At 50.8% G+C, this 27,061-nt stretch overlaps 1 protein-coding gene across 1 annotated transcript; it reads left to right on the top strand.

Moving 5' to 3' along the window:
- The first annotated feature begins 2,368 nt into the window (after nucleotides 1-2,368).
- Smim41 (small integral membrane protein 41) lies at nucleotides 2,369-2,638 on the top strand. Its single transcript, XM_034636855.2, has one exon. It carries the CDS (start codon nucleotides 2,369-2,371, stop codon nucleotides 2,636-2,638), a length of 270 nt encoding a protein of 89 aa, XP_034492746.1.
- The last annotated feature ends 24,423 nt before the right edge of the window (nucleotides 2,639-27,061 follow it).

Here is a 27,061-nt window from a genome sequence, read left to right as displayed (position 1 = left end):
CTTCATGGTGGCCCCAAAGAATATTTTCTCTGTCTTCGTAGAGTATACACAGGACTCCATCTAAGCTGGAAAGGTCACTTGATATGGGGATGTCTGGGGAGAGATTGGTCCACTTCCAGGCTGGGCTACCCTCAGATTGTTAGAGCATTGCTTTGGTAATTCACACTCATTTTTACCCAAGCATATTCAAAATATCCATTGTGTACCAAGCTTTTGATTCAATCTGTATTTTACAATTCTGCTTGGCCACATCTGGGGCAGTTCTAACCTTACAAAGTGAAGTGTGAGTAGGGGGAGGAGCTAAGGGAGGAAAGCTGTGGGTGTGTGAGAGTGTCTTGCTCATGGCTCTGGAGCAAGCTGGGTAGCCAGGAGGATCAGAAAATGTTTGCATGTTTTTCCCAGGCCACACCACCCTTGGCTGTGTGCTCTTTCTTGACTGAGTTTTATGATGTCCTACTCTCAATTTCTGGGCATCAAAGTTGGAGGACTGAGGAGAGGGTTTGGAGATGGGGAAAACTTTTCCCAGCAAATCCTTGATGGCGTGTGGCCTCCACCTGGCCTCCTGCAGTGCAGGGGTGGGGACGCTTTCCTGTTTTCCTTCTGAGGTGTTGACTGATAAGAGTGTTTGGCAGCAGTGACATTGTTTATTTTAATTTTCTTCTGTTCTAGGAATGGGACCCAGGGCCTTGCCCATATTATGCACATGCTCACTGCCAGTCTTGTGACTTTGTTTTTATTTATGTATTATTTATTTATTTAGGGGAGAATATACACCACATTTTATTGGGAGGAGTATTTAGAGGAGCAGGAAGAAGAAAAGAAAATCACACAAGTTGGACCTAGGGCCTGGGAGATGGGTACAAGGCAGACCAGGGAACACAGAATGACTCCCTTTCCACCCCAAATCCTAGAAATAAGGGTCAGCTAGGGCCTAGAAAGACTTGGACCAGAAAAGGAGAGCAATGGACTGAGTCCCTGGGCTTGTAAATATTGACCATTCTGAGAGGGGATGGTTTGGGAGAGGGCTTCCCTACCTCCTCACAGGGTTAAAGGCCACTTGAGGCTGTGGGCCCCCAAGTTTGAAGTCTCTTTAGGTGACTTTATTCTTAAAAAAGAGGATTCAAAGTTGCTACAGAATCTTCCAGAAGACCCAGACAGGAGGGTTTGGTTTCCATCCAGCTTTCCTTTTTTTTTTTGGTACCAGGGGTTGAACCCAGGTATTCTTTACTACTGAACCACATCCCCAGCCCTTTTTATATTTTATTTAGAGACAGGGTCTCACTGAGTTGCTTAGAGCATCAGTAAGTTGCTGAGGCTGGCTCTGAACTTGTGATCCTCTTGCCTCAGCTTCCTGAGCAGCTGGGATTACAGGCATGGACCATTGCACCCAGCCACTTTCTACTTTTCTGCATTCAGATTGCTCTTTCTTCCACCCTCTGGCTGGCTTTTATGGGACACCCAGCTGGCAGTGTGCTGCTATTGGTGGACAGTAACATACCCATCCCTTTTGGCATCATGATTCTTTGGAGACATAAGACTGGAGCCCTGATGGCCCAGATCTATACTTTCTTTTTTTTTTTATTTTTATTTATTTTTTAGTTTTCGGCGGACACAACATCTTTGTTTGTATGTGGTGCTGAGGATCGAACCCGGGCCGCACGCATGCCAGGCGAGCGAGCTACCGCTTGAGCCACATCCCCAGCCCCCAGATCTATACTTTCCTATTGGTAAATACATCACTCCGTGACCTGTGGGGCAGAAGAAAATGAGGGCTAGGCCGTGAAGTCTTGGTATCCTCTGTGGCCTCCATTTTTCCTTGCCCTGGACTTTGAAGAAGGCCTTGGTCTGCCCCTGGGAGAAACTCAGATCCTTAAGGATGCCCATTTGCCTGGAGTCCCAGCAGCCCCCAGGTCAACAGTATTCAACAGTATTGAACTTTGACCAAGGACAGAAAGCCCTTGTTTGTCCTGTGTCCTCCCCAGATTGGGCAGCACCCCAACCAGCACTTGGGACAGGACTTTTTCAGTCCTCTGAGGGAGATACTGTCTCTTGGCCTTTGCCAAGGGAGGAGAGCCTCAGGGACAGGGCTCCTGGGCTTGACTGGTTGGATGCACACTGGTGGGTGTGTGGGCCTTGTTGAGAAGGAGAAATATGTTGGAGTCCCCCTGTCTGAGAAGGGACCATAGACTATTGGAAGAGCTTTCTCTCTAGGAAAGGCCCCTGTGCTCTGCGCAAGAAGTGGGGGGGCGTAGGACCTCTGGGACCCGCCCCTCATCCCGCCCAAGCAGCCGCCCTCCTGCCTGCCAACCAGCTGAGGCTCCAGCACATCTGGCTGTTCTGTGCACATCTGGGCAGCTGGTGTTGGAGCATGAACAGCTCCCAGGCAGGTCCAGCGGCCGAGGCCGCCTGGCTGAGCTGCTGCAACCAGTCTGGGCTGTTGCTGGAGCCCTCTGAGGGGCCGCGTGTGGTGCAGACAGCGGTGCTGGGCGTGCTGTCGCTGCTTGTGTTGTGCGGGGTCCTGTTCCTGGGTGGCGGCCTGCTGCTCCGAGCCCAGGGCCTGACAGCACTGCTGGCCCGTGAGTGGCAAGGGTCCCATGAGGCTGAGACTGGTGGCAGCACAGGTGATGATGACTCCTAGGTGTCTGGCAGTGCCCTGGGATCCCAGCCCCTTCTGCACTTCCACAGCCACTGAACATACGCACCGCTGCTGCTGGGCTGGGGGCCCTTCCCCAGCACTCTTGTGCCTGCACAGGTGAGAGGGCTTGGGTGCAGTAAGAGGGGGCCAGGTGTCAGGGGGACTGTGGTAACCTTACTGCTGGACACCTCTGTGGATGCAGCCAGGCACCTATCTTTGGAGAATTAGGTCTTGAGGAAGTCTGATTCCCAGCTTAGTCTACCAGCTGTGTGCCTCTGCCTCCTCCCGATTGTCTCTCTTGTAGCACTGAGTGCCCTAAGTCCCCCTCCCCTTCTGGGAACAGATGGCCACTGTGTAATTGTGGGAGAGGGAGGCAGGTGGACCTAAGAGGAGGTAGTCTGAAGGGCCCACAGTGTGCTTTGGAGCCCTTCTGCCCTGAGACAGTCTCCCCATGTTCTGTACCACCCCAGAACCCCCAGGTACTGAGGCCCCAGCCAGCAGGCCCCTGCCGCCTTTGTACAGAAGGCTCAGGGGAAACGGGCCAGAAGGGCAGTAGCCCAGCCTAGGGCTTCAGTGTGCCTTTCCTCTCTTGGTAGCTTTTTTCCTAGAAGGGGGTTTGAGTAAGATTCCTCACTGTGGCTTCCTACTTGAGACCTCCTGGGAAGGGGGTGGTCTGGGTGACTCTGGGGTGTGGGGAAGTGTGCTGGGGCCCCATCCCTCACTCAGTTTTGGGGAACAAATGTAGCCCAGAGCACAGAGCATTGTGTGGTATGTTAAGGGTGTGTGGATGGCAAGGTTCCCAGCAGCTGGGGGGCCTCAGGAGCACCACGCTCTAGGAAGTGGTGCTGAAGACTCCCAGCTGTGGGGGCTGTCTGGGGCTCTTGCCTCTGTCTCTCCAAGGACAGGAACCATCTGGAAGGAAGGGCCTGGGTGGCCCAAGGACAAGGTAACTTGAGGCCAAGGCCAGCTCAGAGCTGGGTGGGGAAAGTCTTCCCATCTGTCCCCTTTGCTCAACTGTGTAATCAGGAGCTCCTGGGGTGGGAAGGTTGTGGTGGCAGTGTTGGTCAGGGTGATTCTGATCTCCCTTGGCCCTCTCACTCAAGAGCCTGTACAGTTTTCCCAGGACAGGGGCAGAGTCCCAGTTTCCCTTAGAGGAGGGAGCCCTACTGGGTGCCTAAGAGGAGGGCTGGTGAGGGTCATGGTAGGTGTAGCAGGTGTGGTTAAGCGGCTGTGAAGCTGATGACGACGTGCCATCCTGGCTGAGCAGCCCAAGATTTGGCGCTCATCCTGGGCAGCTGTGCTACATTGGCCCTGCTGAGCTTCGGACTTCTCACCTCAGGGACCCGCCCCCACCCTGTGGACAGAGAGCTGCCCAGAGCAGCAGGAGTGTGTATGTGATGGCTCCTGGCACCAAAGCAGCAGACTTGGCCCAGGGGACATTCCCTGCCTCACTTTGCTCCATCCTGGGGGAGAGGAGAGAATTTTTTTTATTGTACCCAGGTTCTCCTGGCCCTCTGGTTTAAGGCATTCCCTGCCTCTGTTTTCCCATTGCTGTTTGAGAGGCTGATGCCAAATATGGCTTCCCTCCCCAAAGGAACGAACCTTCACACATGCACATTTTGGCATTGCTTGAGTCAAGGGCTTGAACCTTAGGCCTCTGTGACACTGCCCTCTCCTGTCCCTACTCCCCCAGCGGCCTTATCAGATCCTTCTGCTGCTACAACAGCCTTCCAGATGCCAGGCAGCAGCTGCCCTGCCTGCTGGACTCAGCTTTCCTGGCCTGAGTCTGAGGAATGGGGAAGGTGCAGAGGGTTAGCTGAAATAAACATCGATGGAAAAAAATTCAGGCTATCAGAGCAGAGGGAGCTGAAGGTGGTGACCTCCTGGTTGGCCTTTGGGTTCAAGTCCATATGGTGTTAGGGGTGTAGAGTGATTCGGCGCCAGGGAAGGGCTGTACCCTAGCATCATCACGTCTGCTCACACCCAGGACAGGGCTGAGGTAGGTGGAGGGGGTAGGTAAGGGTAGGTCATCCAACTTCCTGCCTTTGACGTCCATACTCAATGTTTGAAGTTGGTGTCTGGAGCCCGTGGGGGTGTGCTGGGGACCTCAATGTTCCTGGGGGAAGATATCGAGATGTTTGCTGTGGAAATCTGGCCCTGGTCAGGCTGAGTGGGGAGGAAAGAATTTGGAAAATGGTGAAGTGGGTGCTGTTGTCACCCCATCTCAGGCTCCAGCTGGGACTGAAAGGTGGGGGTTGATTGTAGGTCTGAGGGCCCTGAGAGAAGCATTGTGTCTGAGCTCCCAGCAAGCTCCATGAGACTGGGTTCTGTCCATGGGACAAGGACAGGGTGACTGATGGGTTGAACCTCCTCCCACTCCTCCATAGTGGGGATTGAACTCAAGGTCCTCTATCTCTGAGCTATGCCCCCAGCCCTTTTAAAATTATTTTTAAAAATTTGAGACAAGTTCTTGCTAGGTTGCCAAGGCTGGCCTTCAACTGGCAATCTTCCAACTTCAGTCCCCCGAGTTGCTGGGATTACAGGTGTGGGCCTCCACGCCCAACTGGGCTTAGATCTTCCTTAACTTCCCTCCAGCCTCTGCGTTCATCCTGAGCAGGAGCAGGCAGACCCTCTCCTCAGCCTCCACGCAATGCAGCTTCCCTCCAGCAAAGAAGGGGGTGGTCATCTCTTACAGATTCCTGAGCCTCTGAGAACTGTCCTTCTAGCTGCTACACCAGGGAACCCCTGCCTCCTTCAACCCATTTGCACCGCAGATGATGGCCTGGGAGACACCTGGACTGTGGGGATTCCTCATCCTGAGATCCATCCAGGACCCTAAAGTACTGCTGGGTGTGGGACCAGGAGGTCTGAGCGATCAGGAACCGATGAGTCTGCTTAGTGACTGCTACACGTTCTGGGCACTGAAGTGGCCACCTACCTTGGGAGCATGGGGCAGGAGACAGTGGCTGTGCCCTCTGCTCAGTGGCTGTGCCCTCTGCTCACAGGTCTCTGCTGGCATGAGCATAGCCCCTGTCCTGCCTGGTGCAGGACAGCATGGTCTGATAGATCTGTCCCTTCTTGGGGTCATTGTTACCCATTTTGAGGCATAGGCACCCCAGCAATCTAGCAATGCTCATCACTTTATGTGGCTTGTTATTAAATATGCTGATCATGCAAATTTCAGCAATACAGTTTGTTTTTAGTCCCAGAGTTTTGAAATTAGTGGTTTGTTCCTGCGCTTCCCTCCTTTGACTTGTTTGTAGCAGATACTGAAATAGTGGCCTCTCTTCCCTGGTCTTTTCTAGTGGTGATAGATCCCTTTCCACCCTCAGATCCCAGCCCTCCTGAGGGTGGATATGAGATGGGGTTGAAAGTGACGCTGATGCTAGCTCTTGGCTCCCCCCCTGTGGCCAATGTGGGCAAGAGCACCGCCTCGTTCAACCAGTAGTGACTGTTGAGGTCTTGCCTAGTCCAGCCTCAGCCTGGTGCTGAGATGAGACTGGATTTGGCAGCATATGCACTGAGTTCCAGATTGTAAACTTTCCAAACCCCTAATCTTTTTGCCCATGAAGAAATGGAAGCTACAGTGTCACTGTGAATATCCAATAGGTAACGTACAGAAAGAGGCTTTCTGCACTGTAATTATCATGTGACATTGTTATTGTTTTCCCTGAACCTGACCATCTCAGAGAAAGGGAGAGGAGAGAAGGAGAGAGAAGTTCCAGGGTGAATAGATGTTGGGTGGCCATAAGCCAACTTTTGTGGTTTGGATGTGAGGTGTCCCCCAAAAGCTCACGTGTGAGACAATGCAAGAAGATTCAGAGGAGAAATGATTAGGTTGTGAGAGTCTTGACCCCATCAGTGAATCAATCTCTGTTGGGATTAACTGAGTGGTAACTGGAGGCAGGTGAAGTGTGGCTGGAGGAAGTGGTTCACTGGGGTGTGCCTATGGGGTATAAACTTTGTATCTGGAGAGTGGAGTCTGTCTGCTTTCTGATCAAAATGTGAGCGGCTTCCCTCTGCCATACTTTTCCACCATGATGTTCTGCTTCACCTCGGGCCCCACAGGATGGAGCTGGCCTTCTATGGACTAAGACCTCTGAAACCATGAGCCCTCAAATAAACCTTCCTCCTCTGCAGTTGTTCTGGTTGGGTCGTTTAGTCAGAGCAGTGAAAAAGCTGACTAAATCACCAGCCCTTGGCTGCTGCAGGTGAATCTCCAGGCAGGGCAGCCTAGGGTTATGCAGGGCTGGTGGGTTGAGGTTGAGCAATCAGGGACATCCCAGGGGAGCTTGTATAGGGCTGGGGCTCAGCAGGCAGAGTTCTAGGCCATAGTGTTCCTGGGGATGAAAGTCGTGGGCTGGATCATCTGGAGAAGACAGGGCAGGAGCCTGGAGGTGTGACCCTGGTAGATGCCACTTCAATAGAGGGAGGACAGAGAGGAGCTGGCAGGGAGATGGAGGAGGAGTGCCAGACAGCTGGGGGAAGGGGATGGGTTCCCTCGGGAGTCAGGGAAGAGAGGGTTTCAGAAACTGAGCCGGTGGCTAGGAACATTTGTGTTCCCAGCAGTTCTGGAGTGCTGGAAAGGGGCCACACCTGGGGACCTTGGAGAAAGGCAGGGGGGAAGGCTCCAGCCCACCAGGGCTGCCCAGCCACTGCCCCTTAGCCTTGGAAAAAGGAGCCCCCACACAGAAGAAGGTGGGAACATGGCTCCCCTGGGCTGGGGAACCCACTATTGTGGGTTGTGGGAAGAGGTAGATTCATTTTTTTTTTAATACTGTGTGAGTGCTCTACAGTGCACACCCTCACCTGCGCCCACAAAACCACTGCAACAACAAACCCCTTTACAGACTGGGGTCCCCTTGCAGCTGCTGTTCATGAGTCCTGCAGGATGGCTGAGGCCTCGGCCACAGGCCCCAGGTCCCCGCTCCTCTCTATGGCTATTTCCCCACTGAGACCCCTCCACCTCTAAAGTCCCTACTTTACTTTTTTTTTTGTACCAGGGATTGAACCCAGGGGTGCTTAACCACTGAGCCACATCTCCAGCCCCAGCCATTTCTATTTTTTTTTGTTTTTGAGACAGCATCTTGCCAAGCTGCTTAGGGCCTCAATAAGTTGTTGAGGCTAGCTTTGAACTTGCGATATTCTTGCTTCAGCCTCCTGAGCTATTGGGATTACAGGCGTGGGCCATTGCACCTGGCTAAAGTGCCCACTTCAGACACTTTGTCTTGTGGTCACTACAGTTCTCTCAGTCTATGCATGTGGCATTTTCACTAGGGTCCCTTGAATTTGCTTCCTCCCTGTCCCCCAGATCCTTGCTGCTCCTTCTACTTTAGATTCCATGGTCACTCTCTTGCCCAGGTCCTAATTTCAATCCCTGCATAGGACCTTTTGGATCAAACCTTGGCCCTGGATAACTGCAACACTCTGTTCTTTGACCTTGCACCCGACTGCTGGGTGTCCCTGGAAGAACATCACACCTGGACAGATGGATGGCACTGCAAATGGTCACCAGGCTCCCTGGGTCCTCACTGTGCCCTGGCACACTGCCTTCCATAGTCTCTCAGCCGAGCCTCCTTTCTCCAGGAACCTTCCATTCTCACAGGAAAGAGGGGGAGGGCAGCTCTCCTACCTCTGTGGCCTCCCAGGCCTACCTGCGCTGCCGGCTTCTCCTGCTTCCTAAAGCTCCTCCACTAGCGCCCGCCTCCAGACTCACTTGCATTTCTTCCGCCTTAAAATAGCCCTCTTTGCCTCCACTACCTCCTCCGGTTACTCTCCTACAGCCAAATTTCTCAGTGGCTTCACCCTGCTTGTCACCTCTATTTTCTGGCCTCTGACTTGTCCCTCAGTCCTCCCCAGCCCGGCTTCCACCCTTCTCCTCCCAGTCACCAATTGAGGGGCCATCATTCCAAAATCCCATTTTCAGTTCTATTTTAGCCTCTCCTGGCCACTTCCACTGTCGTTGACTCCTGCCCCTTCATGTCCTCCCCCTGGTAATGTGAACCAGAGTGACTGAGACTCTGGGCTCCAGGACAACACAGGGGCCCAATGCCAGTTCTGCCCCTAAGCATCTAACCTGAATTCTCCTCATGTCAAGAAGGCGGGATGGCGGTGTTAGGGACTCAGACACAGGCGGTGAGGTGATACTCTTTTGGCTTGGGCCCTTGACCTTTGGCCGTCTGCCTGGGTCTGTTCCACGCTCTCTCCACCCGCCCTGGGAGCCTTGGCTTGCCTTCTGCCTAGCTCCCCTTTCTGGGCAAGCCTCTCCTCCCTTCCAGCACTTTCTTGCCACTTCCTCAGTTCTCCTTCTAGCTCATCCCTTCCCAGGTGATAGAATGGCCCTCTCTGTGTCCACAGTTCCCTAGTCAGAAGCCCAGCTGGGGACATCCATTCTGTAGAGCCCCGTGGAGCAATGATTCTGGGCAGCTGCTGTCTAGTCACTGAACAGAGGTCCCTGTCCCACAAACCCTGTGTGTAGGTGTAGGGGCATTCCAGACCTGCCCTTAGAGTGCCTGACAGGGATCCCAGCCTGAAGGGGTGTCAGGAAAGGCCCTGAGGAAGGGACCTCTCAGACCCAAGAACCCTTTGTGAAGTCATTGCAGGTGATTATGCTTTGAATCTAGGGGGCCACTAGTGAAGGTGTCAGAGAAAGCCTCTCTGGAGAGGTGACATTCGAGTCAAGACCTGACCCAGGAGGAGAATGTAGTCAGGGAAGAGCTGGGGCATGGTGTTCCTCCAGAGGGACAGTGCATGAAAAGGCCCATGGTAGGACCAGGGGACAGAACAGAGGCTAGTGGGACTCAGCTTATGGAGGCAGAGGTAGAAGGAGGGTGTGGGATGTGGTGGGCAGGAAGGCCAGCCAGAGCAGGGCTCACAGTGACGGTGACATCTGGCTTTGGTTCCAAGTGCATATCCTTCCCTCTGGAACCATCTCTCTTGCATGTTCTTGCTCTTAATGAGTGACACCGCTTCTTCCCTAGTGACTGTCCTTGGTTCTCCCCACCTCACTCCCTCCACAGCCAGTCCATCACCAAAGATGGACCATTCTACCTTTGAGAAAGCTTTACTGCATCTCCAGGCCCCCAGCCTCACCTTTCACCTGACCCCCCACCCCTCCTTTGGTGCTTCTGGGCCTGTCCGTTTTACACTGGCATCATGGTGGTCTTTAAAAAGGGAATACCTTGGGGCTGGGGTTGTGGCTCAAAGGCAGGGTGCTTGTCTCACATGTGTGAGGCACTGGGTTTGATCCTTAGCACCACATAAAAATAAATAAAAATAAACAAAATAAAGATATTGTATCCATCTATAACAAAAAAGTTTAAAACAAGGGAATACCTTGTCAAGCCACTTTCCTGTTTAGCCCTATTCCCCCACCCCAATGCTGCTTCCCATTGCTCAGAAAAGTCTAAAAATCTTCCTGTGGTCCCTAACCATGGCCTTCTGGGTTCCTGCTCTTTCTCCTACATCTCTTGCTTCTTCCCCCTCCACTCCATCTTCTTCCATATCATGTTCTCTGGGACTTTGAAAATGCTTTTCCCACTGGGCATAGTGGCACATGCCTGTAATCCCAGCAACTTGGAAGGCTGAGGTAGGAGGATCACAAGTGAGGCCAGCCTCAGCAAATTAGCAAACTTCATGAGACCATGTCTTAAATAAAACAAATAAAAATAAAAAGGACTCAGTGGTAAAGTACCCCTGGGTTCAATCCCCAGAATCAATAAAAGAAAAAAAAAGAAAGAACAGTTCCCCTCCTCCTGCCCATTGTTTGAATGGCCCCTTGTCTTCCTTTGGGTCTGAATGATCCCTTCATCAGGGAAGTCTTTCCTCACACCCCTCCAGACAACTGGGTCCCTATCAGACATTTCCATGGAGTCCAAGATTGCCCTTGATTATCCCTTCATGTATTTAATTCCATATCAAGTGTCCATTCTCTGAAGTTATATAAGCCCTTTGAGAACAGGACCCATAACTGCATTGGTGTATTGGTTTACTGGGAGTGTCTGATGCATCGTAGGTGCTCAATAAATATGTGTTGAATGAGTGAATAGTTGAGTTCACAGAGAACAATACATGGTGGGGGAGGGCTAAGTGTCCCTGGCCTGCCTGCCCCTTGTACTTGGCCTGTCTACCCTCACTCATCTACCCTCACCCCACAAGATGAGGCATAGGCTGCCTGATGTCTTCCCAGCCCGTGTCCTGAACCACTGAGCCTCCACCCCACTTCAACTCTGTGTCCCATCCTCTTCCTGTTCTCCCCAACCTGCTTTATCCTCTGCCCACAGAACTGTGGGTGAAGAGATGTTGCTCCTGGGCCTTGGGTCATTTCCTTGACTATCGTTTGTTCTTCTTGGATTATAACTACTTTCACCTTCTCTGGGAGATGTCTGCCTTCAAGGTCTGGGCTGGGGTTGTGGCTCAGTGGCAGAGAGCTTGCCTAGCATGGGTGAGGCACTGGGTTCAATTGTCAGTATCACATATAAATAAATTAATAAAATAAAGATATTGTCTCCATCTACAACTTAGAAAAAAAAAAGATTTTTTTTTTTTTTTTTTTTAAAAGATAGCTGGGTCCTGGATCTGGCTCCAGAGCCAGCTCGGTGGGCCAGTTCCAGCTGATGCCAAATTGGAAGCAGGCAGGGTTGAGTATGCTGAAGGGCAATACTATGGTTTGAACATTCCTGCCAAAACTCATGTTGAAACTTAACCTCTACTAGGAGGTATTAAAAGAGAGTGGAAACAACCTGACTATGATATTTGGGGGTGGGAGCCTCTGGGAGGTAATTCAAGTTAAAGGAGGCCATAATGATGGGGCCCTAACCCAACGGGACTGTGGCTTTGTAAGAAGAAGAAGAGAAGAGACTTCAGCTAGGATGTTCTTTCTCATCATAATGCCCTGTGCTGCCTTGGGACTCTGCAGAGTCCCCCTCAGCAAGAAGAACCTCTCTAGATGTGGGTGTCTGATCTTGAACTTCCCAGCCTTCAAAACCATAAGCCAAATAAACCATTATACTTTATAAACTACTCAGTCTGTGATATTCATTAGTAGTAATAGAAAAATGGACCAAGATAGTCTTGTTGGAGGGTTCCCCTTCCTTCATCAAAGGCACCTAGGGGTGGAGGTATGGGAGACTGGCCATCAGGTTCTGAGTCTCCAGTGGAGGTGAGGTCTGTTATGTTTGTCATTGGTTCAGCCTGTTGCTGTTTAAAGAGAACCTAGTGGCACACGTCTGTAGTCCCAATGGCTCAGCAAAGAGCTGAGACAGGAGGATCATGAGTTCAGGGTCAGCCTCAGCAACTTAGTGAGGCCCTAAGCAACTCAGTGAGACCCTGCTCTAAATAAATATAAAAAAAGGGCTGGGGGTGTGGCTCAGTGGTTAAGCACCCCTGGGTTCAATCCCCAGTACCAAAAAATAAAATAAAAAATAAATAGCACCTAGGCTCTGCTCTATGCCTGTGGATGAAGCAGTGAGCCAGACAGGCATCTCTGTTTGCATTCTTGTGAAGTGGGATAGATGATTAACTACATAAATCATTTTAAATAGAGTAGAGCAGATGGTGTATTAGCACCCTGGGGCTGCTGTAACAAACACTACAACAACAGAAATTTATTCTCTCACAGTTCTGGAGGCTTAAAGAACAAAATTCAGGTTCAGCAGAGGGGTATCTTTCCTTGCTTCTTTGGGTGGCGGTGGCACTATTTGACTTTTCTTGGCTTGTGGCTGCATTCCTCAACCTCTGCTCCAAGGTCATGTGATGTTCTCCTTATGAGTCTCCCGGCTCCACATTTCTTCCTTCTTCTAAAGACATTGGTCATTTTGGATTTACTCCATTTTAGTCAGGTATGACCTCATCTTAAATTAAACAATTATATCTGCATTACTCTATTTCCACCAGGCATGGTGGCACACGCCTGTAATCCCAGTGGCTCTGGAGGCTGAGGCAGGAGGATTGTGAGTTCAAACCCAGCCTCAGCAACTTATCGAGGCACCGGTGGGACCCTGTCTCTAAATTAAGTATAAAAAAGCACTGGGGATATGGTTCTGTGGTTAAGTGCCCCTGGGTACTTGGTACCAAACAAAAACAAAAACAACTCTATTTCCAAATCAGATCCTATTGTGAAGTACTGGGGCTTGGAACTTCAACATGTCTTATGGGAGAAGGGGCACAACTCATCCCAGGCAGGTGGGAATAAGTGCCATGGAGAAGGCAAAACAGGCAGGGTGCATGGGTGGGGGTGGGGGGGGGAGGCTGGGTTTGAACTCACAAGGTGACATTTGGGCATGGAGGTGAGCAGTAGAGAGCATTGGGGAAGAGCAGGCCAGGCAGCAGGGTAGTGCTGAGACTGAGGTGGCCTGGTGGCCTGGTGGCCTGATGGTAAAGGAGCAGCATGAGGTCCCAGAAGCTGGCAAGCGTGAGAAAAGGGACCATGAGGACAGGAAGTGCCAAGGATGTGGAGAGCCCCGGGCTTCAGTCCTGGGCGAGAAAAGTCAATGAGAGTCTGCAGGCCGAGGGGGTCCTTAGGGGAAGCCAGAAAATGGGCCTCTCTCACACATCTTCTCAGGAAGTCCCTGAAAGTTGTTCTCTCTCCAAACTGCAGAGTGAGCCAGAAGCGAGGGCAGCATCAGGCTTCTCTTTGTGCTCCGGGAGAGCAGAGACGGGCACCACCTCAAGCACTCAGGGCAGCATCTGTTGGATGCATCTTCCTGCCCAGAAGTTCACAGATGGCCACTGAGTAGGCAGCTCCTTTTGAACTCTGTTCCCAGCCTCGCTGCTGTCCTTCACTGGCCCGGTACACGTTGAACTTTTTTTTTTTTTTTTTTTTGATACTAGGGATTGAACTTGGGGCACTTAACCACTGAGCCCACATCCCCAGCCCTTTTTTATTTTGTTTAGAAACAGGTCTCGCTGAGTTGCTTAAGGCCTCACTAAGTTGCTGAGGCTGGCTTTGAACTCGTGATCCTTCTCCTCAGTCTTCTGAGCCACTGGGATTACAGGTGTGCCTCACCTCATGGGCCCACATTGAACTTTAACGGACACCCGGGGCGTATTTTAGGGAAGGGAGAGTAAGGTTTCCAAAGTCACTAGTGGAGACTTGACTTGGCCAACTGGCTTACTCCACATGTGGTTCCCTAAGGCTTCTGCTCCACTGTCCCTCTGCTTCGTTCCCTTCATGCCAATCTGCTGCCCTAGGCTTCAGGTGGTCCTCAGCTTGGGCCTCTGGGAGCTCCTGGGCTTCAGCGGGGGCCCCAGCTTTCTCTACCAGAGTCCCTCTCCTCTCCTCCGGAGCAGCCCAGACATCGTGCCCGTCTGAGAACTGCTCTTTATTTGACGTTAACCCTCTTATTTCCATGATTTCAAACCCATTCTTGCTAAACAACCTGGCTCAAGATGCATTTGCCTCCTTCTTGTACTGACTTACATGATAAGAGCCATCATATTAGCTGGAAATTTCTCTGTCTGAGCCATCTGCTCAAATGCCAGCTCCATTAGGAGTCGGACTTTTGCTGTTTTCTTCCCTGCATATAGAGGGCTGTTAGAAAACATATATATATTTGAATCAACGGCACTACCTCTTAAATTTCTTTGATCACAGGGTGGAAAGGAGGGGGAACTGTAAATGTGTTATAGCCCCTTAGCTTTCTCTAGTCCACCCCCCTCCAAAAAAAAAAAAAAGTGTCACCTCCCAGAATGTGCTAGAAGCTAACAGAGGCACATTGGAGTTGATCATATGATATGCTGCTGGCATAACCAGAAAACATAGAGAAATGTCACAGCAGAGTTGAAGGAGGGGACAGCTGGTAGGCTCACAGATACTGTCATGCTCATCTTTTGGATTTAGCAATAATGAAGTTTTGTGAGGAAATCAAATAACTCCAAAATGTTTCCAATACTGTTAATTCTTTAGACACCACTCTTATGGATTTGCCAAAAAAAAAAAAAAAAAAAAGTTCAGCACGTTTTCTTCTGTGTGCAAGCTGGGTAAGAGGGACACAGCTGTGTAATTGGCTGAAATGTGAAGCAAGCTCTTGTACCTGGGAGGGCGTCCCAGAGGTTATGGAAACATCCGGAGTGTGATCAAGCACTTCAAAAGCACAGGTGGCTGGTAAATGGAACAGTTTGTTGCCTGTTGGTTCCCAGTTTTGAATGTATCTTTTTGTTTAAAATGTCTTTATCACATACCAAATGTTACAGGAATTGTAGGGGAAATGAACTAAAAGTAGAAACAATATTTCATCATTTGTCATTTGAGAGAAATGATGAATATTTCAAAACCATTTGGCAGGAAGCAAGGGATTATGTCCCACCTTCCCTCTCCCAGAGGCTAAAGCAGAGTTCTTCAAGTGAGTTCCAGGTTTCTCCAGCCCTAAGGGACTCTAATGAGTGTTACCTGCAAAGAGGTTTTTTTTTTTTTGGTGGTGGTGGTGGGGGGTGTGCTGGGGATTGAACTCAGGGGACTCAACCATAGAGCCACATCCCCAGCCCTATTTTGAATTTTATTTAGAGACAGGGACTCACTGAGTTGCTTAGCACCTCGCTTTTGCTGAGGCTGGCTTTGAACTCGCGATCCTCCTGCCTCAGCTTCCTGAGCCGCTGGAATTACAGGCGTGCACCACTGCGCCCGGCTAAACAGGGTTTCTATTGCAGCTTTAAGGGGCATCATGTGCCAACATCACCATGATTCTATAAAAGAGATGGAGAGGCTGAAGCAGGAAGAATCTTTGAGCCCAGGAATTTAAGACTAGGGTGGGCAACACAGACTTTGTCTCTTAGAGGGAGGGAAGGAGAGAGAGAGAGAGAGAGAGAGAGAGAGAGAGAGAGAGAGAGAGAGAGAGAGAGAGAGGGATTTCCAAGTAGATTTGATCAAACAATTCTTTTCTTTCTTTTTTGGTTCTGGGGACTGAATCCAGGGCCTCATGCATGCAAAGTACACACTTTACCACTGAGCCACACCCCCATTCTCTCTCTCTCTCTCTCTTTTTTTTTTTTTTAATTTTTGTGGTAATGGGGATTGAACCCAGGGGTGCTGTATCACTGAGCTCCATTCCCATCCTTTTTAGTTTTTATTTTGGAACAGGGTCTTTCTAGCTAAGTTATCCAGGCTGGACTTGGACTTGAGTTCTTCCTACCTCAGCTTCCCAAATTGCTGGGATTACAGGCATGCACCATGGTGCCCAGCTTTTTACTTTCTTAAAAGAGCATTTCATGGGACTGCCATTCCAACAAACATGCTTTGGGAAACATTGTTTCAAATCTCTTTGGAAGAGAAGAAAAAAATTTAGAAAAAAAATTAAACCAAGCCACGTCAGATAGTACATTTCCCTTACTTTGTCAGAACAACAGTATAAAACTAATTTTATTTCCAAGGATTGTAATGTCACATTACTAAATTTAAATTCATTTTTTCCCCTAAGAGAGAGAGATTTAAAGAACATTTCCAAACTACAACTTATGTGAAACAAACTTCTATGTCCAACAATGGCCAAATATGTTCAAGGATTTTATGCGGGATGAAAACGTGGTCCCTGAATTTCCTTTTTGCCACAACCATCTCACCCAAGGTTCATGGTGCTCTGTACAGGTTCCAGTAGCATTGTAGAGGGAGCTCCTTCCTCCTGGACCTGTTTCATTTATCCAGCAACCTTGTTGCCTAAAATGAACTGATCCAGAGAGGAGGGTCAGTGGCCTGGGCTGCTGGCCGAGGTGCAGGACGGAGGGCCAAGCCCAGGGACTTCAAAGGCTTGACTTGCTGGCTCTGTGGGGAAGCTGGCTGCACTGGCTGAGTAATGTTTGACTAAGTTAATCTGAGCTTACCTTGCTCCGTCTTGTCACATTAGACTTTTTGAACTTCAGTATTTGAGTTGGAACACTGCTGCTGTTCCAATGACTCGGGGCGTTCTGTTGGCTCCGTAGCTGGAGGAACATAATGAACGTAATGGTCCTGGGGATGGAACCCAGGGCCTCGTGCATGCTAGGAAAGTGCTGAGCTACATCCCCCATCCTTTCTATTTTATTTTTTAATTTTGAAACAATCTTGCTAAATTGTTGAGGCTGAACTTGAACTTGCCATTCTCCTGCCTCAGCCTGCTGAGTTGCTGGGATTACAGGTGTGCACCTTTGTATCCAGCTAATCAGACCTGTTATGAAGCTTTATTTATTTTTGTGCTGGGGATTGAACCCAGGGGTACTTTACCATTGAGCTACATCCCCGGCCCTTTTTATTTTTTTTATTTTGAGACAGGGTCTCATTAAGTTACTTAGGGCCTTGCTTAGTTGCTGAGGCTGGTCTCGAACTTGCAATCCTCCTGCCTCAACCTCTGGAACCACTGAGATTACAGGTGCTCACCACTGTGCCTGGCAAGTACTTCAGTTTTCTATGGTTCATAATATTAACCCCGAACATGGTGGTTTGCACAATGACCACCTTTGACATTGTGCCTAGCATTGTGCCTCCTCTCCAGCTCCTGCCTCTGCCTTCAGGCCCTTATTCTCCCTGACCTAGACTGCCTTCACAGCCTCCTAACTGCTGCTTCCAATCTTCTCCCTTCTCATCTTCCCCCCATAGCTGTGCTAGAGCCACCTGTGGTTATTTGAATTAATTAAAATTAAATAAAATCATAAAATCAGTTCCTCAGTCTTATCAGCCACATTTCATGTGCTCAAAAGTCACATGTAGCAGCTAGTGACTTCCACACTGGATATTGCATATACAGAATGCTTCCCTCGCTGAAGGAATTTCTATTGGTCAGTGTTGCTCTGTGATCCGTGTTACTTCCCCAACCCCTCTGTGGTTTTCATTTCCCTCTGGATAACCTCGTCTCCTTGGTCTTGCTTACACCCCACCCCACCTCACCTCTTCAGTTCCACCTCCCATCTTGTCCTCACCCCTCCCCCTCTTTCCAGCCACGCATAGAACCTCCCCCCGCACCTCGTTGACCTCATCCTTAGAGGCTCGGTTCAAACAGTGCTCCTGCTTGTAGTTTTGCCGCTTTGCTCACACCTGTACAGCACATGCGCAGTACCCTAGGCAGAGCTTCAACACAGCCCTTCGCTCGCACACTGTAGATTCTGTGTCTACATCTCTGGCAAGGTCCAGCGGGCTTCCTCCCATCTGCATTTCTCCAGACGTAGGGGGTGGGAGTAGGGACTAGATGGGGACCACATCTTTAGGAACTGTCCCAGCGTTGGTAGTAGGCTTTCATTTGCAAGAAAATGCCTCACTCGTACTGAATTAAAACAGAAAAGGGGTTACATCAGCTCAACTGGATGCCCAGTGCTGGGAGGGCCCTCGGGCTGATTTGACACCCCCGGGATGGGGTGGGGAATGGGGGTGGGGTGGGGTTCTCTGGGTTCCTCCTCCAGGTAGGCGTGGTGCAGCCTCCACCTGAGTCTGGCGCCCCCGTGTGGCCTAAGGAGTACAGCTGCTCGCAGGGCAAACGCTTCCTGGTTCAGGTCCCTGGAGGAAAGGGGAGGCGCCTTTGGGAGGCTTTCCTAGGAGGCTGAGGAAGTGACTCTAAGAAGCCCACAACAACAGTCTCCTGGATCCTGAGGCGGTTACAGGCTCGTCTTGACCGTGTAACTGGCAGGGATTTGCGTACCCAGCTTAGAACCCACGGAGTGGCCAGTTTCCAGCAAAGCACTTGGGCTGCTTGGGAGCAGTGTGGGAATAAAATTAGGAAGTAACAGCGACAACAAAAAAGTGGGAAGGTATCTGAGGATTACCACATCCCTCTACACGTTCCCCTATTATTGTTTGGACCTGGAATGTTCTCCAAAGACTTATGTGGGCAGCTATGTTCACAGCTGGGGCTCTTGGGAGGTGATTGGATCATGAGGGCTCCTCAGTGGATTAATCCACTGGGGGCTTCATAGTTCATGGCATTGTGGGTGGTGGAGGAAACTGTAGGAGGTGGGTTCCAGTTGGAGGAACTAGGTCACTGGGGGAGGGTCCTGCAGGGTCCATCTTGGCCCTGGTCTCTCTCTGCTTTCTGGCCACCATGAGGTGAGCAGATTTGCTCCACCATGGACTTGTGCTATGAAGTTCTGTCTTACCAAGAGCCCTAACTCAGAGTCTAGCCAACCATGGATTGAAACCATAAGCCAAAATAAACCTTTCCTTTTTTAAGTTGATTTTCTCCCGCATTTTGTCACAGTGATGGGTACCTTCAGCAGCTAGCCAGAGGGTTACAGCCCTCACCCACATCTAGGAGTGGTTGGAAACTGGAGAGGCACTTCTGTTCTTTGCCTCCTGTAGTCTCAGGGAGGAATAATCACAGTCCACTGCCACTTAATGGAGAAGTCTGGGAAGCAGATCAAAGAGCCCCCCACCACAGCTCCAGACACCACAGCTCCTCAGAGTCCTGGTCCTTGCCAGCTGTGGGGACTTGTCTGAGGCTGTGCTAAGGGCCCTTACAGTCCTCCACTCCTGTGCTCCCTTCCCTGTGCAATAGGGTGGGAGAGGGGATCTGTCTCAGCTTAACCACCCCTCATATGACCTCTTCAGGGACTCTGAAAGTATGGCAAAGGAACTGGAGGGACACCTAGTTCTTCATAGGAGAGCTCTGAAGGTCAGAGCCCTATTCTCAGCTTGACCCAGCAGGGCCTGGGAACCAGGAAGAAATAAAGGACTCTGGATAGAATAATGGGACCTCTAAAGCAGGGCAGATACCTTGCAAATGTGGAAATGTTCTTTCCTCTCTCTCATTAGTCTGAACTTTTCCCTGGGAGATGCTGTGGCGTCATCTAGGCTAGAGCCCTCTGAGAAGGAACTGGTGAGTCTGCAGCGCCCTCTAGTGGATTTTCTAAAAAGGAACCAAATTCAAGAAGTCCCTTTTTTGGTCCCTGGGAACTCCCAGCCTCCTCTAAGCCCCCTCCCTTAGTGCTCCTGAGTAGGCAGCAAGGGCTTGCCTCTCTCCATCTCGGTGCTGAAGTCTAAGATGCTATATAGGGCGGCAGGACTCCAACCTGAGGCGTGTTATGAAGGAAGATGAAGGAAAGGATGGTGGAGGGAGAATTTCCCGAAGGAAGGAGTCGATGCTGGAGGTGTTGGGAAGGTGTTGTTGGGGTTTGGCAGGACCCCAAAGACAGGAAAGCAGAGGGGAGTGGGAGACTTGTATGTGGAATCCTTTCCTCGGAAAGGCCTCATCTTTAGGTACATTTTTTTTGTGAAACTCAAGGGAAGGTCCAAGCCTGTTGGGACTTCGTTTCCTCTCAGAGGGGTGTGGGGGATACCAGGGATTGAACTCAGGGGCACTCAACCACTGAGCCATATCCCCAGCCCTATTTTGTGTTTTATGTAGAGACAGGGTCTCATTGAGTTGCTTAGTGCCTCGCCATTGCTGAGGCTGGCTTTGAACTAGTGATCCTCCTGCCTCAGCCTCCCAAGATGCTGGATTATAAGCATGCACCACCATGTCCGGCAGGGGTAATTGTTTTTTGAAATTGTTCAAACACTTCAGTAATGAAATCTGGTAAAGGTACCCTTGGGGACATTTCAGGGATGTGGTGGCAAATGGGACTCTTGTTACTCCTTCTCCGTTTTCTAGTGGAGAGGATGTCAGGTGTGGCAGGCATGAGAGGTCAAGAGATTCATGGGGGTGATCTACAGCTCTAGAGGTGGCTTAGCAGCAGCAGGAGACATAAACCAGTGGACACGTGCTGGAGAGACAAGAAACCAAATCTTCCTATGTTGCCCAGGGAATATAGGATATTGCCCCCCCACCCCAGAGAGAGGGGGACAGGTTTAGTGAACTGCTGCTTATTTGTGCACTCTGAGGGTGATGTATGGACCATCAGAGTCCACTCCCACCTCCTTCTGTATGTCTCTCTGGACTGCAGAGTCCTAAAAGCCAAATTCCCACTTCTCTGCCCAGTGGCAGCCAGGGTACACCAGGTTCCACCAACAGATGTGTTTGTGCAGGGTTTAAGAGATGGAGGTGTGGTGGACATCAGCTTTCTGTTACTTTTTCTGCTCATTAGCAAGCTTGTGCCAAATGGTTGTGGCCTCTGTGCCCTGTTCCAGCATCTGATCACCATAGGTCCTAGTTGTGGTGGTGGCTACAGCAGCCACAGCTGCCATTTTGGATCCACGGAAGGCAACGTGGTGGAATGTTGGTATGTCCTCAGCGGGTCCCATCAGGAGGGAGCCTCCTGCCTCCTGCCTGCCCAGCTGCCACTTGCTTCCCCACCTGTGACTTCATGACCACACGATTCCGTGTTGAATCTCTGTTTAACCTAGAACTGTCTTTCTGGCATTGCTGGTGCTGAACCATGCAGGGAGAGCTGCCTTGACTGGAGGAAACAGTCGAACCTGCTTCTCTAACAGGTCTTAGGCTCCTGGCTCTGGAAGGAAGTTCCACACTAGGTAGGTGGGAAGTGGCGGGAGGGATCCTCCGAGGTGTAGGGCTGGATAGGGCCCTGTCTTACAGAAGCTGGTGCCACAGGGCAGGAAGAGGGCAGGCGCGGGGTGAGGTGGATGCTCCTCTGGCTGAATGGTGACCTTGAGCAAAGTGACCTGGAGGACCTTAGACCCCCTTTGCTTCTCTCCCTGTCCCAGGTATCCAATCATGAAGGACTTCTGGTAACACACAAGGGTCCAGTTCTCCCTCCTCCTCTGTTAGCCACAGGGACTCTCTGGGTCCCCTGACCTGGCAACATTAGAGGACTCAGACCTCGCACCAGCCCCAAAGGTGGTGATGGGGAGACAAGTGGACCTAGAGGAGCTGCCTTAGAATGAAAGTCCCCCCAAAAGCAAGGATGACGCATCTCCTTAGGTGTGGCAGGCATGGGGGCACAGGGGCTATTTTTTGATGTTGGAACACCCCAAAGCAGATACAGGAGGAGAAGCCACACGGGGCCTTGCTAATGGTGTTACGAGGAGTGGCAGTTTCAGACAGTGTCCCCCAGTCTTCAGTACTCCTCCCAGGGAACTAGGAGTCAGTCTCCTCTCTCCCTGAAATTGGGTGGACTTGTGACTGCTGCCACCAGTGGGGGACAGAGAAAGAAAGGCCCTGTGGCTTCTAAGGTTACCTCACAAAGGCCAGGCAGCTTTGGCCAGGTGCTGTTCTTTGGTTGTCCCTCTCTGGACACTCTCCTAGAACCCTGCTGTGGAACTGGGAGCAGCCTAGGCCATGTGAAGAGGTGCCCTGTGGGTGCCCCAGTTAGCAGTGCCGACTCATCAGGCGGATGAGGCTGGGCACAGTGCTGACTCAGCCCCATGTCTGTGGCATCCCAGCGGAAAGTCCTCCCAGCTGAGGCTCCGTGCTTTGTCGCTACTACACCCTATCGCTAGCCAGGACCGCCACAGACTCTCAACACCACGAAGTGGTTGCCTTAGCATGTCCCTAAGCTGGTGGGAGTTTGAAGCATAGCAGTAGCTCAGTGCCGCATGGGGTCCCTGTCCAGGCCAGAGCCCTCTGGTGGGATTGCTGCCAAGTCCGATGCAGTGGGTTGTGGGGGGACAAACCCACATTAGAGCCACAAAGCCCACATGCACTTTGAGGCCTGCAGGCTGATAGCTGACGCCGGAAAGTCATGGCTACACGGCAGGCACAGATAATGCCCCTCCACGGCTGTGACACTCCCAGGAGGCAGCTGGGGCCTTGTCACAAGGCTCAAGGTCTTCACCCCTGCCCAGAAGTAGTGCAAGGATTCCCAGCGTGTGGAGATTTGCTGACTCCCTGGCCAGTCCAGCCTCTTTCCCCTCTGTACCCCAGGGTGTCTCCCCTATAATGCAAGGGAGTTTCCCCTGAAATCTAGTCACAGCTTGTCATGCAGACCTTGGGCACGTCTTCACAGATGGAGGGGCCTCTGTTTGGCCAGGTGGGTGAACAGTACGCACAGTACCCCTTGGACTGGTGCTGGGGTCTGTGGCTGGGCTTTAGAGTCGGCCGACCTGGGTATGAGACTGGCCCTGGGGCTCCTGCCTCCCAGCCCTCCAACAGGATTGGCCTTATCTCTGACTCTGTTTCCCATCTACAAAACAGAGACAGCGTAAGTCCCACGCAGGGGTGCTGTCCTCCTCATTAGACTGCTGCTGAGCTAGCCTCAGGGGAAGTCCACGAAGTTGAACATAATGCCCAGGTGCCAGTCTGGTGGCTCTGGGAGCAAAGACAATGTCATGTCATGGGTAGTTCACAGGGACAGAAGCTAGTTTACAGATTTTGAATCTCTTGCATTAGACTCAAGATAACAGTGGCTTAAACACAATGGAAGCTTAGTTTTCCTTCTGGGATTGGAACACAGCTCCAGATTCTAGACAGGAGCTTGTTGGCCATCTTGTTGGCTCAGAGGCTGACCTGTGAGTTTGAGCCAAGCTGGACAGCGGCCTGTCACCTCTGCATTCCAGCCAGAGGAAAAGGCAGGAGAGGGTGTGTTCCCAACCTCATCACTTCCACTGGCATCCTATTGCCATCCTAAGTCATGTGATGCCCCCAGCTGCAAAGGATCCTGGGAAACACCATGGGTGGCCGTGCGCCCTGCTACACATTTCCCCTCGTTAGGGGAAAGCAGGTAGCAGGGATGAACCAAGAGTCTGCTGAGCCAGGCAGAGAGGTGTGTGGCCCCTTAGCCTACTCTCCCCAGGCCTGCCCAGCTGTGGAGGGTGTGAAACCAGGCCTGGAGTTACAGAAATAGAGGGGCCTGGCCCTGTCCTCGAGGGACCACCCATTTCTCAGCAAACTTGAGCGGGTAGAGGGTGTTTAGGGGACTCTTTGATGGCTGAACCGCCCAGCCAGTTTCTGAGTACTCCAAGTTCTGGCCCTGACCAGATGATCCTGCCTTGGGAGAGTCTGTCCCTGGACCTCGTTGGCTGCCTTTCTGGAAAACTCTGCGTCCCTGGTGCAGTGTCCTCAGGATTGGTCAACTGTCGTATGAAATATGCTTTCCTCTGGCTGTCATGTCAAGATGTTTTTTTAGGGGCTGGGGTTGTGGCTCAGTGGTAGAGCGCTTGCCTTGCACGTGTGAGGCCCTGGGGTTCGATCCTCAGCACCACCTAAAGATAAAGAAATAAAGGCACTGTGTCCATCTACAAATAAAAATATTTTTTTAAAAGATGTTTTTTTAGGACGTAGGAGTTCATCACTCAGTGTTCTCTGTTTCAAGGTCCACGTGAACCATTTTTGTTGGAATGTGTTATGAGGGAAAAGCTTTGTCCCCACAGAACAAACAGTCTGCTTCCTGCAGATAGTATGGATCCGATTTCTTCTTCCTCCCCGACTGCCTGAGGCTTAATTGCAGCCTCGGTTGCTAGGCAGGCTGGCCTTTCCTAGTCTCTGTTTTCTGGGGCCCAGCAAATGAGTTCTCTGCCTTGGTTACGACTCTGAAGCGTGTTGCCTCCCACATTCTCTCTGGAAAGAAGCAGGCTATCATTAATGACAAAACAGAAAATGAGAGCCCACTAATTGGGGGGAAAACAAAATCAGTGGCCATGATGGGTGGTACCATCCCTGACTTGTTTCCCAGCAGCTGGATCAGAAAGGTTACCAGACTGTCTCAGAAAGAAGGAAGACTAAAGCAGCAAGCCCTGAGCTGGTGGGAGGAGCTCCTGCAGCAGTTCAGGGTGCAGGCAGAATGGGAACTTGGCATGGATCCCAGTTCTACCATCTGGAGCTGTGTGACTCTGGGCAAGTCACTTAGCCTCTCTGTGTACCAGCATAGTAATAACTGCCATGTAGGTTGTTGGGAGGGTTAGACGTTTAATACAAAGGGTGAGGATAGAGTCTAGCACTCAGTAAGTGCACAATAAATGTGAGTTTGCATTGTGCTCATTAGGGGTAGAGGAAGGAGGGGGAGAAGGAGGCACACAAACATTATGGAGTCTCTTAGTTTGGAGTGAAGTTGACGAAAAGTTGTTTGGCCTCATTTGTCATCAAGGAAATGCAAAGTAAAAACCGGAATGAGACAGCTAGATCTACATTTCCACCAGCCTAGCTAAAACGGAGAAGAGTAACAATAATTAGTGTTGGTGAGGATTTGGAGCAGCAGGGTTTCTCACAGGCTGCAGGTGGTTGCGTATGCTGGTACAGCTACTCTGGAAAACAGTTTGATGTTAAATATTAAAGATGAAACCAGGCAACTCGGGAGGCTGAGGCAGGAGAATCGAAAGTTGGAGGGCAGCCTCAGCAACTTGGCAAGACCATCTCTCAAAATAAAAAAATAGAAAGATCTGGATATTTAAATAGAAACAAAAAATAGAATGAGCCTCCTGCTGTGAATCTGAGGTGGCCTCTGCTCTCAGCCTCTCCATGACCAGCCCTGGAAGGACGCTTCCCTGATAGCCTAGAACCACGTGGAACTCGGCCTCGCTCTGCTGGCTGCCTCCAGCTGTGGCCCCTGTGCTGTTTGGCCAGACACTTTTTTTTTTGTACCTGGGGATTGAACTCAGGTTCACTCGGCCACTGAGCCACATCCCCAGCCCTATTTTGTATTTTATTTAGAGACAGGGTCTCACTGAGTTGCTTAGTACCTTGCCATTGCTGAGGCTGGCTTTGAACTTGCGATCCTCCTGCCTCAGCCTCCCAAGCCACTTGAATTACAGGCATGCACCACTGCGCCCAGCTGACAATAACAAAATTTTTGAACACTCAATAACAAAAAAAAATTTTTTTTTTTGGTACCAGGAATTATTAAGAGACACTCAGGGGCACTTGCCCACTGAGTCAAATCCCCAGGCACATCCCCTGCAGCTGTGCTCCCTCCAAAGGCTCCAGGGCGGAATCCTTCCTTGCCTCTTCCAGCTTCTAGCAGACGAGTGTTCCTGGCTTGTGGCCGGTTCCTCTAGATTCTGAGTCCGTCTTCATCTCCTTCTCCTTTATGTGTCCATGTCTTCCTCCCTCCTCCAGCCTTGCTCTCACACACAAAATCAATTAATCAATCAATCAATCATTCAGTCAATCACTTTATCAATCACTGGATTGAGGGTCCCCTTGGTGGGTAACCCAGGATGCCCTCACCTGGAGATCTTTTGATTCCATCTGCAAAGACACTTTTGCCAAATGAAGCCACACTCACAGGTTCTGGGATCTGGGCATATCTTTGAGGAGCCACTACAAGGACTCAAGGTTGGGTCTAAGCAATGTGTCTCCTGTGGGTGGGAGGAGAGGGCACCGTGGGCTCCTAAGAGACTCCATCTTGAATCTGCCGGTTTCCTCACAGCATCCTCTGCCCATTCAGGCGTGAGTTCCTCAGGGCAGGGCCTGTGCTTCTCTCTGATCTCTCCCTGGCTGTGCACACAGCAGGTGCTCAGTGCATACTGAAAGGTCTGCCTCTCTCTAAAGACACTCTGAGGGCTGCAGGAGGCATGAGGCTGAGAGGCCCAGAAGATGTGCAGAAAGGAGGACTGAGCCACAGGGCCGCGTGGAGAGGGCTGGGCATCCTCAGCACGGGTCTGGCTAACTCTGCTGGCTGCGAGAGATGGACATTCTCACTGATGGACAGACTTGCACTTCCTCCAGCCCAGGCCCACCCTGTCAGCTCAATGGTCAGCTTTAGGGTCTCCCTGTGCACAAATGCCACTCTGGGTACTGTCCTCTTCAAACAACTCCCATGGTTCCCCACTCCACTGAGTCAAATCTAAACTCCTTCAAGGTCGGCCATCACGGGGAACTTGGCTGTCTCACCATCCTAAGAATCCTTTCCTAATGTCCTTCCTCTCATGGCTGCTTCACAAACCTAGTCCTTTTCTTGACACTGTCCCCTCCTGATGAGCCCCTTTCCTCCAGCAAACCCAGCCCTTGGCCATCTTTAAAGGCCCAGTTCTGTCTTTCGTTGTGAGCATCCAGATTTCCCAAGGCAGAAGTGATCCTTTGGTCTGCAGGGTCTCTCTGAAGGCATTTCCTATGTCCTATCTTGTCCCATTGCTTTTTTTGAACTGGACTCATTTCCAATATAGAGGTCACCCCTGCTGGCAGGAGCCATGTCCAGCTCACTTTTAGATTCTTAGCACCTCACGCATAGTCAGTGCTCACTAAATAGTTTTCAAATGAGTAAAGTACCTGTTGTAGTTCTTGCACATGGAACTTCAGTAGCCACAGGGACAGTGTTCTGAGGATAGAGCTGCATCCAGCTTCCTGACCCTGGGGCTTGACTTTATTCTCTGGTGGTTGGTGTGGGGCCATGATCTGAGATTCCCCTGGGGGTACTCTATGAAAACCTTGTTCTTTGTTCAGGGTCCCAATTCCTTTTTAGTATGAATGCGGGTCATGTGAAGAGTTCCAGAACCTGGTGGTCTGGCAGAGGCTTCATGCAATCCCTGAGCACTGTTCAACTGTGCCTTTTTCTGAACTTTAAGGGGCAAGAAAGGGAAATGGCGTCACTTGCAATGTAAGCTGGGTGGGGGATTCACGGATCCTCATTTTATTTTTTTTTTTTTGTACTAGGGATTGAACTCAGGAACACTTGGCCATCGAGCCAACCCCCAGCTCTGTTGTG

Source organism: Marmota flaviventris, chromosome 3 (assembly GCF_047511675.1).
Source record: "Marmota flaviventris isolate mMarFla1 chromosome 3, mMarFla1.hap1, whole genome shotgun sequence".
NCBI lineage: Eukaryota > Metazoa > Chordata > Mammalia > Rodentia > Sciuridae > Marmota > Marmota flaviventris.
Note: the sequence above shows the minus strand (reverse complement) of the source record. Positions and strands in the feature narration are given on the sequence as shown.

Coding starts and splice junctions, on each gene's coding strand:
- Smim41 (XM_034636855.2), top strand. CDS start 2,369: ATGAACAGCTCCCAGGCAGGTCCAGCGGCCGAGGCCGCCTGGCTGAGC.